The sequence below is a fragment of the Peromyscus maniculatus genome, chromosome 15, assembly GCF_049852395.1.
Source record: "Peromyscus maniculatus bairdii isolate BWxNUB_F1_BW_parent chromosome 15, HU_Pman_BW_mat_3.1, whole genome shotgun sequence".
NCBI lineage: Eukaryota > Metazoa > Chordata > Mammalia > Rodentia > Cricetidae > Peromyscus > Peromyscus maniculatus.
This window is the reverse complement of record NC_134866.1, coordinates 26217964-26232317: the sequence shown is the minus strand read 5'-3', so window position 1 is coordinate 26232317 and position 14354 is coordinate 26217964. Positions and strand designations below refer to the sequence as shown.

At 44.0% G+C, this 14354-nt stretch overlaps 1 protein-coding gene and 1 long non-coding RNA gene across 9 annotated transcripts in view; both read left to right on the top strand.

Moving 5' to 3' along the window:
* The window catches only part of Drosha (drosha ribonuclease III), a 119224-nt gene extending 113785 nt beyond the window's left edge, over window positions 1-5439 (top strand). For all 8 annotated transcript variants that reach the window (XM_006976109.4, XM_006976108.4, XM_042261401.2 and 5 more), the window contains 3 exons: window positions 122-214; window positions 984-1030; window positions 5181-5439. In XM_006976109.4, coding sequence (XP_006976171.1) covers window positions 122-214; window positions 984-1030; window positions 5181-5311 — 271 coding nt within the window. In that variant the 3' untranslated portion in view covers window positions 5312-5439. The remainder of the gene's footprint in view (window positions 1-121; window positions 215-983; window positions 1031-5180) is intronic.
* A 5384-nt stretch (window positions 5440-10823) lies between these two features.
* On the top strand, window positions 10824-13059 carry LOC121822777 (uncharacterized). The gene is made up of 3 exons (XR_006064001.2): window positions 10824-11191; window positions 11377-11413; window positions 12638-13059. It is a non-coding gene; the product is annotated as an uncharacterized LOC121822777 (long non-coding RNA).
* The last annotated feature ends 1295 nt before the right edge of the window (window positions 13060-14354 follow it).

Here is a 14354-nt window from a genome sequence, read left to right as displayed (position 1 = left end):
TTTTTATGTTCCCCTCTCTCTGCAATCAGAATAAGGTTTTTTTGTTTGTTTTGTTATTTTGTCAGTTATATGATATCAAATAATTGAGCATTTTGTCATAATTGATGTTCTTTCCTTTCAGGACTCTACAGACGGTGGGGCCATCCCATGCTAGAACCTACACTGTGGCTGTTTACTTCAAAGGAGAAAGGATAGGCTGTGGGAAAGGCCCAAGGTATGAGAGGGAGACATTTGTTTCATTGAGTGTGTCTTCAGGGAAGTCCCTACCTGGTATTTCAAAGCTCTGCAGTCTATATTGCAAAATTGGAATGTGGAGTGTCTGCACTTAGAGCAAAATGAGTCCCGAGGACTAATGTCTTCTCTTAGCCAGCTGTGAAGCCTGGTAAGCAGCCTTGGGCCAGGCATGCCGTTACACAAGGGGCCTTGGCCGAGGGGAGGAAACTCTGTCAGTTGCTACACTGGTCAGTTCTGCCCAATGGCAGCCTCTGCAGAGTTAAGATATGTAAGGTGTGTCATGGTGTGTATAGCACAGCCGTTAGACATTTCATTTCCTATCACTTGAGCTTTGTGGGTATTCTTACCATTTTTTAGGTAAAAGAATTATATTTATTATCTCCTTTCTTTGAACCCTCTAATCTGTGCCTTGCCTGTTTCTCTCTGTACACATTTGATCCTTTCATGTTTAAACTTTACATGGAATGTTTTCAGACTTAAGAAACACTTCAGACCTAATATAAATGGGAGATATTCTGCTGCAGTGTTAGAAGTGTGGAACAAATACCTTAAAGAGGCTTGTGCAAATCAAAGGCTTTCCTGTGTACTCTTGTGTATATTCCTAGCCATGCAATTCAATGTGTGATGGAAGTAATCACGTGGCATTTTATGCATGAGATATGAAAAATCAGTGTTAATAATTTGTAGCTGTAATTTGTGTTTTTGGAGAGGCAAACCTTTAAAGTCTACCTCCCCATTTTATTCAACAGTATTCAGCAGGCAGAAATGGGAGCAGCGATGGACGCACTTGAGAAATGTAAGCCTATCTCTTTTTCTATAATTATACCTTCCTAGTGTAATGAGTGTTTTGTGGAAGGAAAATGAGGAAGTAGAAGAATGGTTAGGTTCTGATCGACTGTGATCTTATTTTGTTCATAATTATCCTCCATACAGAGTACAGTAGAAGGTGTGCTATGTATAAAGCACACGTAATGTTTCAAAGGCATTCCTAAGTGGGTTTGGTTTTCATTTTCCTTCTTTACATAGAGCCCTACTCTCAGCATAGGGACCTCTGTGAATGGCATGTTGTTTCTGACCATATTTCCCCGTACTTTATAGTCATATAAGCTAGGCATGGTGACACATGGCCTGTGGTTCCAGCTCTTAGGAGGTCAATTCAGGAGATCACGAGTTTGAGGTTACCTGAAGCTATATTGTGTGGTCAAGGTGAGACTGGGCCACATGAGACCTTGCTTCAAAGCAAAACAAAACAAATGAAATAAAACAATAGTATGTAAATGGGCTTGGTGGTGCACGTCTTTAATCCCAGTACTCAGTAGGCAGAGGCCTGTGGATCTCTGAGTTCAAGGCTAGCCTTGGCTACACAGAGAAGCCTTGTCTGGAACCCCCCCCCCAAAAAAAAAAAATCTTATGTAGACATAAACATAAACACAGGGAGATTTTTTTTTCCTGTTTAGTTTTTAACCATTGTCTTATTTGAATTGGATGGTAACTACATACTTCTGCATACATTTATGTGCTAATGTATGTATATAATAAAACATCTCACTTTTGTCCAGTATGTCATGGGCAGCCCTGTGAGTCATAAAATACAGAGTGGCGCCAATTCAGCCTTTCTTACTAGTTGCAGACTATTTTCTGCTGTGGGTGTGCTATATTTTATTGATGATTTTTCTCATGATTGGTGACTAATTTGTGTGTGTGTGTTCAATGTCTACAATAAATGTCTGTATTGTAGTGTATTTAGTTCTGGGGATATAGATTGTCTCCAGAGTGGAATGCCCGTTTTGAAGAAACTGCAGTTGCCTAACACCGTATAGAGAGCTGTCTGGTCTTGTAAATTGAAGGCATGAGTCGGGACACTGTCCCAAGGTCTACTGTGCCTCACAGAAGGGCCCGTGGGCACAGCATGCCAGTGCTTCAAGAACCAGCTGTAGGAGTGGGAGAGAGTGAACACTCGAGCTCCAAGTGAAGTGGCCCAGGGTCCTCAGGCTTGAGAGAGGTTCTGGGAAAGGTTAGAGGAAATCGGCAGACAACGGCTTACTGTTGAGGGTCAGAAGCCAGGGCTGCCAGGGTCTAGCATTGGTGGAATCCGTCCGCACTGAGAGCTTCACATTGACTTTTTTTTTTTTGAGACTGTTTTCATTGATTGTTTGTATACATGCACCATCATTTATTGAAGTAGAGTGGGATTCTATTTTCTAGTTAAAACAACAGAGTACCCCCCCTACCCCCCACCCCGCATCCCTTCACCCCCAGCTTCTGATGCTTATATTCAGCTCTCAGATGGTACAGGAAAAATTACTAACCCCCAAAAGTACTATAGGAGTGGATTACTTAAATGCTGGATGGTAATTTGGCATTATGTCAGGTCCTTAAAGAAGTTCTCACCTTTTGGTTCTGATTCCGTTTCTAGGAATCCAACCTAAGGAAATACTCAGATTCTGAACTATAGCTCATATACCACGGCAATCGTGACAACTTGATTTATAATAGCAAAACATTTAAGAAAAATGAAACTGCACATTAAAGTAAGCAAGCTTATCAATAAATGGTATCTCAAGGGTTGGCAAACATTTTCTGTAAAGGACCAGGTGCATGTATTTAGGCTTCACAGGTCATAATCTGTCTCAGTTACTAAATTCTGACATGGTGGCACACAGGTACAGGTGGTGTCAGACGTTGGTGTCTGTTTTAGTTACAGAAACCAATTGAGAGCTGGGTTTGGCCTGTTGGCAACAGTTTACAGATTCCCAAATATCCAAGTGTGATGTTTTTGTAGCTGTTGAAATAATGCTGTTCAAGACTGATAACAGAGATACAAAGGAAAGTATGTGTAGCAGGAATCTTAAAGAGTCTTTATTAATAAAACAAACCTGGAGCCAAGTATTGGGGTGAACTGGAAGATCAGAGAACCAGAACAAGCCACAGCTACCTCGCCTTGCTGAATCCTCAGCTGGTCTTGTCTCCTCAGACTGGAGGCCTCTGAGTCCTCATCCAGAATGGGTCTCAGCTGAACTGCTGCTAGAAGCCTGAAAGCTTAACCAGGCCAAAATGCTTAACCAGCCAAATGCTTCTTATTTCTGGTCTTCACGCCTTATATACCTTTCCTTTCTACCATCACTCCCTGGGATTAAAGGCTCAATTTCTGGGATTAAAGGTGTGAGTCACCATGCCTGGCTGTTCCCAATGTGACCTTGAACTCACAGAGATCTAGAGGGATTTCTACCTCTGAAATGCTAGGATTAAAGGTGTGAGTGCCACCATTTTCTAGCCTTTGTATCTAGTGGTTGTTCTGTCTCTGACCCCAGATAAGTTTATTAGGGTGCACAATATTTTGGGGAACACAATACCACCATAAGTATGTATCCATAAAGACATACCAGTGTAGGGATGGAGTGTGGAAAGATTGTCACTGTTCATGTAGTGTATGTGTACACATACGTACAAAACATATATGTTACTACATACATGTGGTAAAGCTATTCTAAACAAAGCGCTGTGGATACATTCTGAAAGCTTGCTTGTTCGTGGTTAGCTATGAACAATAAGACTTTAGTCCAAACTCATTTACACATTAGAATCTATTCAAGAAACAGGGCTTATTTAGCAGAAACTTTTCACTGAGTTTGGGGGATTGGTTTGACCAATTTTTTTAACTACTTACAGTATTGGAAGTCAAAATGTATTCATTGTGCAAGGGCTCAGTATTCCTGATAGAATGAGATAGTATTCCTGTCTTAGTTCTCAAGTGATGGTGTCATGGTCTTGTTAATCACTCGCTCTCAGATACACGAGGACTTTATGATTCATTGTTTGTCTTCCAAGTGCTTTTCTACCCTGCCCCTGCCTTCTCCAACCTGTAGTGAAGATGGGACACGGTGTAGAAAAGAGATAAAAAAGAATTTAGGAGCATGTTGCATATAGACAGACACACTTCCTTATGCTCCGCCCTCCAGCAAACAAGTAAACAGACTTGCCTTCCTGGGCAAGCCACATCCCCTCACCTCCAATTCCTTGTGTGTGAAAAGCAGAATAATCGGTTTGTAAGAACACTTCCTTAGCTGGCCAGACAGAGCTGTTTTCTTCTTCCATATGTTGCCAGCCAGCATGTGTCCTTTGTGACCTTTGTCTGAGTGTGTGTCACTGGCCAGGTGTACGCCATGACGGTTTCTCATTCTGTGCTTGATTTCTCACCTCATTGGCGCACTAACACTGTGTGTGTGTGTGTCATGGGACAAGAGAATTGTGGAATTGCTAAATCTTCATCCAAATTTTCATTGTGTCTTTGCTGTTACATGAGGTCAGATCTCAGACTAAATATAGCTAAACTGTACCACTGAGTGACAGTTCTCCTTTTATCAAATCAGAGTTCTCCACATGCGTTACCTTTGCAAATACAGCTCCGGCCTTTGATGGTCCTCAAAAGATAGACTTGCTCCCCGCACACAGTGACTGAATGTGGCCTCCTTTTGTCCCTCCCTCGCGGGTTTGCTCTTCCGAGAAACTTTCCTTCTTGGTAAAAAAGGGTATGATAGCATTGCTTGCAGGGAACTTTTAGTTTGAGCCTTTCCAATCTATAAGACCCTACATTCCTTCACTCTTCCTGTCTCCCTGAAGTCACTCATAGAGAATGCTGCTTAGAGCACCTGCCTGTTTGGAAACACTCCAGAATCTTACGCCTCTCTTTTAACCTGCTGTGTGCTTTGGTGCCTTTACTCGGTTTTATATCCAATATTGAAATTAGAGGCAGAGATGTCAATCCAGACTTCCAATGTGCTTATGAATAACGGAAGAGTAAAAAAGATCACTCTTAGCCTCTATTTTACAAAACATGATGATGTATGTGTGGTGAGCGTGTGTTTGTCTGTGTGCGTGTGTCTGCCGCCGTTCTTTGCACTCGTGGATATCCTTTATTAAGTACTAAACATATCTCCTTGTGTCAGATAACTTCCCCCAGATGGCCCATCAGAAGCGCTTCATTGAACGGAAATACAGACAAGAGTTAAAAGAAATGAGATGGGAAAGAGAGCATCAAGAGAGAGAGCCAGATGAGGCTGAAGACACAAAGAAGTAAAGGAGGGCACGGGAGTGCTGGTGCATTTACTTGCCTAATAACTGTGACTGCTGCCCATCGAGACCTAGCCTAGTTTCCCTTCAATGAATGAAGTGTGCCCATTGAAATAAAACTCCAAGTCAAACTGCGATTGTTGTTTCATTGATTAGATGGTCTGTTTCTAGCTGGATGGTCTTTATTACAGAGTATTTGATTTCTATTTAGTGGGTTGCATTAGTCCCTTTATTTTGCTTTTAAAAGATTAAAATTCAGGAAACCATATTCTATGGAATAGTCATTTTCCGTTTCAGATTGTGACTTCAGACTATCGGCTGACGAGGAACAAGCTCACTTTACCAGATAGTTGTGGTATTTGTCACTACTGACTGTGGTAACAAATCTCCTTTTTTGCAATCTACATTGTTGATGGAATTTTTCAGCTTTCCTCTGGATGTTTCTCGAGTACTCATGAGCAAATAAGAAGCTAACCCACTGCAGGCAGTGAGTGTGGGGTAGAAGAAAGCCGTTCAGCGTCTAACCAGTTAACGGATCTGCAGAAGGGCTCCAGTGAGTCACACACCTTCCCTGAGTCATCCGAGGAGGGGAGAAATCATTGTGCTGTGTCAGAACATCTTTTAAACAGCTGCTCTCACCCCGGGGTATGGAGTCCCTGCAGAAGTTTATAGTCTCAGAGTCTCCTGAAGTTGCATTTAATTTTTATGTGTGTGGCGTGGGGGTAGGAAGGGCTATGAGTCAGGAAGAGAAGTTTCCATAGCTTTTATCAGCTTCTCTCATGGTCCCCTAGTAAAAAGACAACATTTTTTTTTTTTAAACAGTTATTTTGCACTGAACATCAAGGGTTTCTTATTAATAAAAGAAAAACTTTCTTGTAACACAAATGTGTTCTATTCATTATTTCAACAGCTATCATAGAGTAAATGCTTACTATGTATCAGGAACTGTTCCAGGCTCTGAGGATACAACAGGGAAGGAAACAGACCACACCGCCACCTCAGGGAGTTTGTGTGCAAACACAAGGACACCCCAGTATACAAGGGACAAGTAAAGCAGGGAGGTTGGTAGGTGCAGTTTCAAATGGGGTGGGAGAGGAAGTCTCCCTGAAAGGATATCATTGAATTAAGACGAGAACAGGAGAGAACTGTTGGGGGAACCTGGAAATGTTTCTTATCTATATAATGATACCTTATTGAACGTTCTAAAATGTATTTTAGCAGTAGAAAGAATTGCTCCTTTGAAAATATTAGTAAGCACAAGCAAGAAAGTAAACCCCTCATGGTTCCATCACCCACAGAATTTGTATATCCTGTCAGACCTGTGTATGTTCACGGGTACAGCTCACCCAAGCATTTAGTCCGTGGGATGCTGTTTGAAAGGATCTGGCTTGGGGTGTGGAACACGTTATTGTCGATGGCTGTGTGGATGTATCGTCTTTAGCTGAGACACCGAGAGATGTGTAGGATGTAAAAAGTTTGTCACGTGTTCTTGCTTTGCACCCTCCAGAGCGGAGGGGTGGCCTCCCTCGGGCTTGTGCCTGTGAGAAAAAGGTCGTCCTGGTGTCTCCCCTACCAGGGAGGCTGAGGCCAGGACAGCAGGCCAGCTCTGGGGAGGGAGAGAAGCTCACCTTGAGCCAGTTGTTTATAGCACGTCTCCCAGGCCATTGGTGCAGTCATGCCTGAGCATTATATTTAGGTTACATATTCAGTGGACAGCAGGACAGGAAGTGAGCAATGTGGGACTCCTGGGTGGCCTTGACAGTCACGACAGTGGTGGCTTATGACACATGTTTGGGTTAAGACAACTCCACCATGTGGCTCCAGGGATGGATGGACCTTGGTCATCCTGCAGCCCGTCCTTTTATTTATTTATTTTTTTAAATTTTAAATAAGCATTTTCATGAATCTTAAATGTTCCAAAATAATGCCTAATTTAGTATGTGAGTCACAAATCTTTATTGGGACTTGTCCTCTGGCCTTTTCTGTTTCCGAAAGTGAAGGGTCTTGAACATGGGAGAAGTGAGGTCTAAAATACCAGCATAGCTCTCGTCATGGGGACTTGCGGGCACATCAGAGCAGACTGGCTACCGTGACCACAGACTCCAGTCCTGCCTTCTCTCCACCCCAACCCAGTGTCATGCTTCCAGTTCTGCTGAGGGCTAAGTCCGTGCAGGAACTCAGCTGAAAGTAAGTCCTATTGGTCACTGAATCGGAAGGTTGCTTGGGGTGGTTGACAAGATCATTTGGTGCTGTGTATAGAGATGAAGGGACTCAACTCTAGAGACTGGGAGGGGATGAAGGGAATGCAGCCCAGCCTGGAGTTTGCAGTTGGGTTTATAAGTCTGGGGTAGTGAGCAGGAGATGCCGAATGTGTGTGAGAAACACTTATCTGTGTACCACAGCTGAAACTTGGGACTTGTCCACTCCTGCACCTAATGTTGCCTTGAGTAATGCATCAGCACTTAGATGCAATTAAGTGTTCATCAGCCCAGCCGTATGAAAAGAACTTGTTCGCTCACAGGCTTCTTGCACTGACATTTACTTATGACTCAGAACTTCCCCTGTGTACAGGTGAAGAGATGTTAAGATTGACAGCCGTGAAGCAGTCCTACTTACAGTATAGGGGTTTTCAGAACACACTGCATTAAAGGTTTACTAGCATTTGTAGCATATACCACATCCTGGGCATAAGGTTAGAGGGCAAGCCCTTGTCCTGAGGGGGCTCACTGTTTAGGAGAGGAAATGCCAGTGTGTGTCGGGGGCCACCCAGGACCAGGCGAGAATGACCTGTTCCTTTCAGAAGACTGGGGTTCAGTCTGATCAGGAGGGATGGCCTGTCCCACTACGTGGACTCTACCCACTGGACAAAAAGACTTTTTCAAGTCAGACATTTTATTTAACCAAAATAGTATTGTGACACTGTTAAATTGCCAACACGTTTTTAAAAACTTGTAATAACCACATGTTCAAGGAAGGATTCAGATAAGGTTATAATGTGTGTACATTTGGTTTTCATAGACTCTTAAGGGACTTTTGACCTAGAGGAGTTCTCAATTCCCTTTTTTCCTGACCAGTTGAAGAACCACGTCAACACACGGTGTTCCATATCTGGGTCTAACACGTTGGTTTCCTCTCACATCATTCGCTTCTTCTCTGTATGCTCTAGCTTGGGTCTGAAGCCTTGGTTTAGAGGGAGGTTGGAAACGTTTGACAAATGTGTATTTTAGAAACACTCCTTCCCCAACTATTACTTCAATAGTGCCATTTATTTCATTCTTTTTGGCAATAGATGATTGGGATGGTTAGTTTTATGTCAGATAGGAAAGCTACAGGTGTTTTAAGATGCAAAGTTTGTGGTAATTTGATATCTCATGGGCTCCCTTATGGCCTCTAGAATAAAAGTTTCTTACAGTGGCATGGGAATGGGATGTGAGCAGGGGGCATTAGCCTTTTACACAGTCCCACCTACAGACTGTCCAACCTACAACATTATCTCTTCTCTTCCCTCCAGGGCCTTGGCTGCCCTAAGAAGGTCATCTTTTTACTAATCATTTCTTACCTTTGGCCTCAGCTCGGCTACTAACTCCAGTCAGCCATTTCCTGGGCCTCAAATGAAGTGTCCATAAGCTCTTCCTGGTCCATTCTATTCTCATCCATACTCAGTGTGTGTGTGTGTGTGTGTGTGTCTCTCCCTCTCTCCTCTCCCCCACCCCCATCTTACTAGCCCTGGGTGTCCTGGAACTTAAGAGATCCAGCTGCCTCTGCCAAGTGCCAGGATTAAAGGGATGCCCCAAATCTTTACTGTCACTATACCTTGGCATACCCACCTTCCCTCACTGGTCCACAGCTCCTGATGAGCAGGACCACCGTGAATCTACCTTGGAAGCAATGGCTTCTAGTACTCCACTCTGATCCTGTGGGCTCTCATCACTGTTCCATGAATAAACATAGCTGGGCTCCTCTTGGCTGTTCTCCCGAGAGCCTCAGCTCCCTCCAGCAATAATGTAGCTTCCTTTACACCATCTTCCTGAAGGACATCTTGAGACTGAGGTGAGGAGAATGACATTGGGGTCCACTGGACTGTGCCTGCCCTCTCAGGATCTCCTGCACTTGGTTGCAGCAGGAACTAGATTCTCAGACTGAACCCCAGGAGCCCCCGTGGAATCCAGGGTGGAATCCAGGCAGAAGTAGAGTGCCTTTTGCCTGCCCTGGCTTGTCTTCTTTCCCAAGGCAGAAGCTCCCAGGAAGTGGACAAATCAGATGTCAGCTCTGGGAGCTCTAAGACAGTAACGGCCTCAGAAACCAGTAATGGAAGCTCAGTGTTTGGCGACAGCGTGAGCTGGAGGCTTGGGACAGGCTTTTCCCACCAATGCCCATGATCTTCAGCCTCAGCCCCCTCTCCAATACGCTCCACCTTTATTTAATCTTAGGTCATCTTGGGTAACACATCTTTTATTTCTAACTCAATTGTCACCAAACGGCTGCTGTTTTCTACTTATGGAACTGTTCTGAGTTTAATTCTAAATCAAACCCCAGACTGTTTTCCCTTGCGGCCACCCCAGATAGGTTCTTACTGCTGACTCACAGATCTGGGGCTCAGAGACATCCCTTTGAAGAGAACCCCTCCCCCATTTGTGCCAATAATCCCACGGTAAGTGAAGCCAACTGTCCCATGACTCCAGTAGGCGCCCATGAAAGTTCTTTCACTTCATATTAGGAGAAAGTTTTAAATGAAGTGGGGTGTTTTTTTTTTTTTTTTTTTAATCCGGCTAGCTAATCATTTGTATGCTGCATATTAGCCCGTCGTGATTTGAAACTCTCCGATAAAACAGCTCCTAATGAAAATGCAGTGAGACGTAATGGTGGCGGGTCCAATGCTCACCTCTTTTATTGCAGTAATAGGGGTCTCATGCAGCTGTGGAGAACAGTGGCTGCCCCTGCCTAGAATTCAGCTGGAAAGATCAAGAGAGAGCCCTAATTGCCTTTCTTCTGAGATCAAACAATTGACTTAATTCTCCAGGCCTCCACATGGAAATGTGTTTGAGGAGATTCAAATGGGTTACTACAGAGGATTAAGGTTTTCTCTGCAGATTATACTTTTATGCCCTGTAGTTCATTGCTTGAAGTGTTAAGTAGTTTTGTCAAAATAAGCAGGGCTGGAAGGATTTTTAGAAACTTACAAATCACCTAAGTCTTGCTGAGTAACACAAGGGACCTTTTCCCCCCTTCTCCCTCTTTTTGTTTATTTATTTTTTAATTGAATGGTAGTGACTCGGGGGGTGTGGAAAAATCAGCCATATGAAAAGATCAGCTGGGAACTTCTAGAGTCTCAGATAAGAGGAGTACCAGCGTGGCAGTCTGTTGTATTTGACTCTTAAAAATTGTCTCACAAATGATGCAGTTAAAGAAGCCACATAAAGAGAAGGGATTTTCTCCTGAATGCTTAACTGCCTGCAGACAAAGTCCAAAGGGGATGTGAAATCCGACCCTGGAGGCCTCTCTGGAGTGCTCTGCTAATCAGTGTTATTTTACCCACTGAGAAGTCAGTTCTGCTTAAAGGACTTGGTGGCAGAAATAAGCTTTCATTTGCTTAAAAATGGAACATTCCCCAGAAAGGGCCCTTGTTAGCAAGCCATCAGTGGTATTGTGTCCTTGGTTCTCTCCACCTGTGACTGTTGGCCACTTCCTCTGACTGGCTCTCCTAGGATCCACGAGAATGGGTCTGCCCTAGTCCAAAAAGTTGCTCCTTGGAACTCATCCTGGTCATCAGCTGCCGAGAGAGTGCTGATCTGTTCACCCTTCTACTTGAGTCTTTTGGGTCATCGCTGGGCTTGGCCACACTGAGAAGCTGAATAGATGCCTGAATACAGTATAACAAAGAGCAGATGTAAGCTGCAGATGAGGTGAAACTCTGACGGTGACTGGCCAACCTTGATGTGCACTCGTGGGGGTTGTTTTGGGTTTCGGTTTTGTGTTCTGGGCTGGTACCGTCATTTACTTCTGGGTCAACTCCTTGTACCTGGGTCCTGGCAGTTGCCAAGGAAATTATTCTTTGACTTTGATTTCTCACAGGAATCTGTTTTTCTGGGCCTCGCTTCCATTCTTATAGGTAAGAAATCCATCAACAGACTGAAGGACTTGCCAATACTCCCAAACCACTAACAAAGGCTTTCAGAGCACCAGTTCACTCCCCAATGTTTGCAGGGTCCGGGAAACCTCATATATTATTTATGACCCCTCTCTCCTAGGAGGCGAATTGCAAGGCAAAGTTAAGTCGTACGGGTGGGGGTGTGAATTTGGCCCAGGCAAAGCAAAATCATGCAAAGGGGAGAGAAACCAAAAAAAACCCAGAGGGAAAGTGTGAGAGCTGGAGGCTGCCAGAGCCTGCTGGTTCTCAGAGCTGGGAGCACTGGAGCATGAGCACCATGAAGCACAGGTGTGGGGTGGAGCAAAGTCCAACCGGGTTAAGGATCATAAAGTGCACCCCCCCCCCCCCCCCCGGCGCTGTATCCTTCCTGACTCTCTGGAGATCGCATCAGAAAACTATTGATTGCTCAATCATACAAACCGCAAGAATAAAGGTAAGTGTTGACATCAATGACCGGAATGGCCCTAAAGAGAACTGCCACTGCACAGGTCTAGTTGTATCTGGGTCACGGTGCCGAGAGAAATTATATTCTTCCACCTCTGACATTTTGTATTTCCCATCCCTGTCACTTTTCCCCCTTTGGTCATTCACATCCTGATGGAACCCCCAAAATGGACCCCTCTGCTTTATCCATTCCCCAAGCCAAAGCTGCCTTTGTGTTTAGATCATTATCTCTCTGTTAAGTTCTCAACACTGATTAAACCCCTTAGGCAGCATGGCAGCCTCACAGTGAGGACTTAGAACGCCTTATATGCAGGTGCTGAATGACTGCTTGAAGATGGGACTCAGCTGACTTTGAAAGCCCAGATAGGCCATGATAAAGATTTTATAGACATTGACATTAGAATTCCATATAACTTTCACATATTAAAAGTATTATTTTGATTGCTTTTCAACTCTTTTAGAAGGTAGAAAACATTCTTGGCTTGGGATGATAACAAGCAGATGATAAGGCTAGATTCCATCCATGGGCCATAGCTTCATGACCTCTGCTTTGAGATTGAAAAATGCCACCAGGAAGCAAGCTGCATTCAAAGTGTATCGCGGTTCTTTCCTACCTCTGAAGACGTGCTAGGACAGTGGATAAAAATGCCGGTCATCAAAGCCTCAGATGCAGGATCAGTCCATGATCCCTGATGGGCAGACAACAGGACGGACTTACAGAATTCTCTGCTTTTCTTCCAGATAATGAGGCTGCAGGCCCAGACGCCTTTGTAATTTACACGGCACGTTCCTTAAACCCATGCCCTTTATCTGAAGTTGGCACCAGGGACCACGGGGGCGAGTCTGAGTTTTCATGACAGCGTATGATTTTCAAGGCATTTAACACACGTTGCCTCATCGAATCTTCAGAACAACCCGAGAGATAGAATAATGTTTTTCTTCATTTTTATGAATAAAGAGAACACAAACAAAACCAAGGCTTCGAGAAGTCATGGTGTTACTGCCTGAGGTCAGTCACCAGGAGGGAACGCAGACTGTCAGGAGCTGGGGAAAGTAACAAAGAGACTCTGAGTCTTGACCAACAAAGTAGATGGCCAGCCCAGAAAGCAGCAATCCTGCGGTCCCGTTAACATGAAAAGAAGTGGTGCGCGTACAAAGATGAAAAAGAAATGGAAGTCCTTGTTTGAATATTTTCAGAAATAGCCAGCCTTGTTTGTTGTAACCTAAAAGCATATCTTAAGGTAAAAGGGTCTAAAAGCTGAATAAATCTCAAAGATAAAAAGAATAGACTTCAAGGCAATAATTAGACTTCCCCCACGCAGTCTTCGGCTGCTTTTAAATGGCCGGTACTACTATGTGAGTTTTGGTAGTCTCGCCTATGTCCAAATCTTAAAGCAGGCAGCAAAGAGAATGTTAAGAAAACCACAGAGCTCAGGTTGAACATAAAGGGAAACATGAATTGGGACACAAAGCCTGGGATTGTGACCCTTTCGCACAGACCCGAAGGGGATCATAAAGGCCTGAGGCTTTAATGAACCACAGCAGGTTAGTGGTGAAGGCGATCCCGCTGCCCGCTTTGGGTAGCTTTCCTTCTGGGAAGAGGTCAGGGAAGTGGGGACAGCCTGCTGCTACTGTCTGCTTCAATCGAGGCCACACAGTGACATCACACAAACCCAAAGGTTTTTGAACACTACCCTCAGGAAGTGTCACTTGATGACAGAGCCGATGCCCTTGCTGGGTGCCGGCCGAGAGCAAGAACTTGGGAGTTGCACTAATCTGGGTTCAAATCCCCAGTCCTCTCTTACGTGTGCCTGTGGGGTACTTGCCTCTTATACGTATAGCGGATGACTTATAAAGGGTAATGTAGTCACCACAGCATTGGCTTATGGGGAGCCCTAAATAAGACAGTGCATATAAAATGCCTGCCACGTAGCAGGTGAATGGTACAGATAGGCTCTTGTCACTGGTGTTATTTGTCAGGCCAGTAGCAAACTTGCATGGCTAATGACTCTGGAGAGGCCAAGTCAGTTAGAGAAGGAAAAGCTTTGGATTGGGATTCAAGACAGGACATGCATATCAAATTCTGGCCATGGGGGAAGGCTGTTCACGAAGCTGGGTTGTCTTATCTTAGGAATAGAGTTCATAATGTCTGTCTCACAGGGTCACTGGGAGTATTAAGGAAGACAAGATAACTTTATAAGATTATATTGTTATATTGTATCATAAAAATGCTCAGGACAGCATCGCCAAATGCACACATTTATACATACCACATCTCATTCCATAAAAGATTTGAGACATTCTTCAAACCTCAGGCAAAGCCCAAAACCCACATAAGAAAAAATCCACACAGAATAATGAACTATAAATACAATGTAAAAATGAGGATTCAAGAAGAGGTGAAAGTAGGCACAAACAAACATTCAAAATTATTGGCAAGAAGATTGTGTCTACTTTC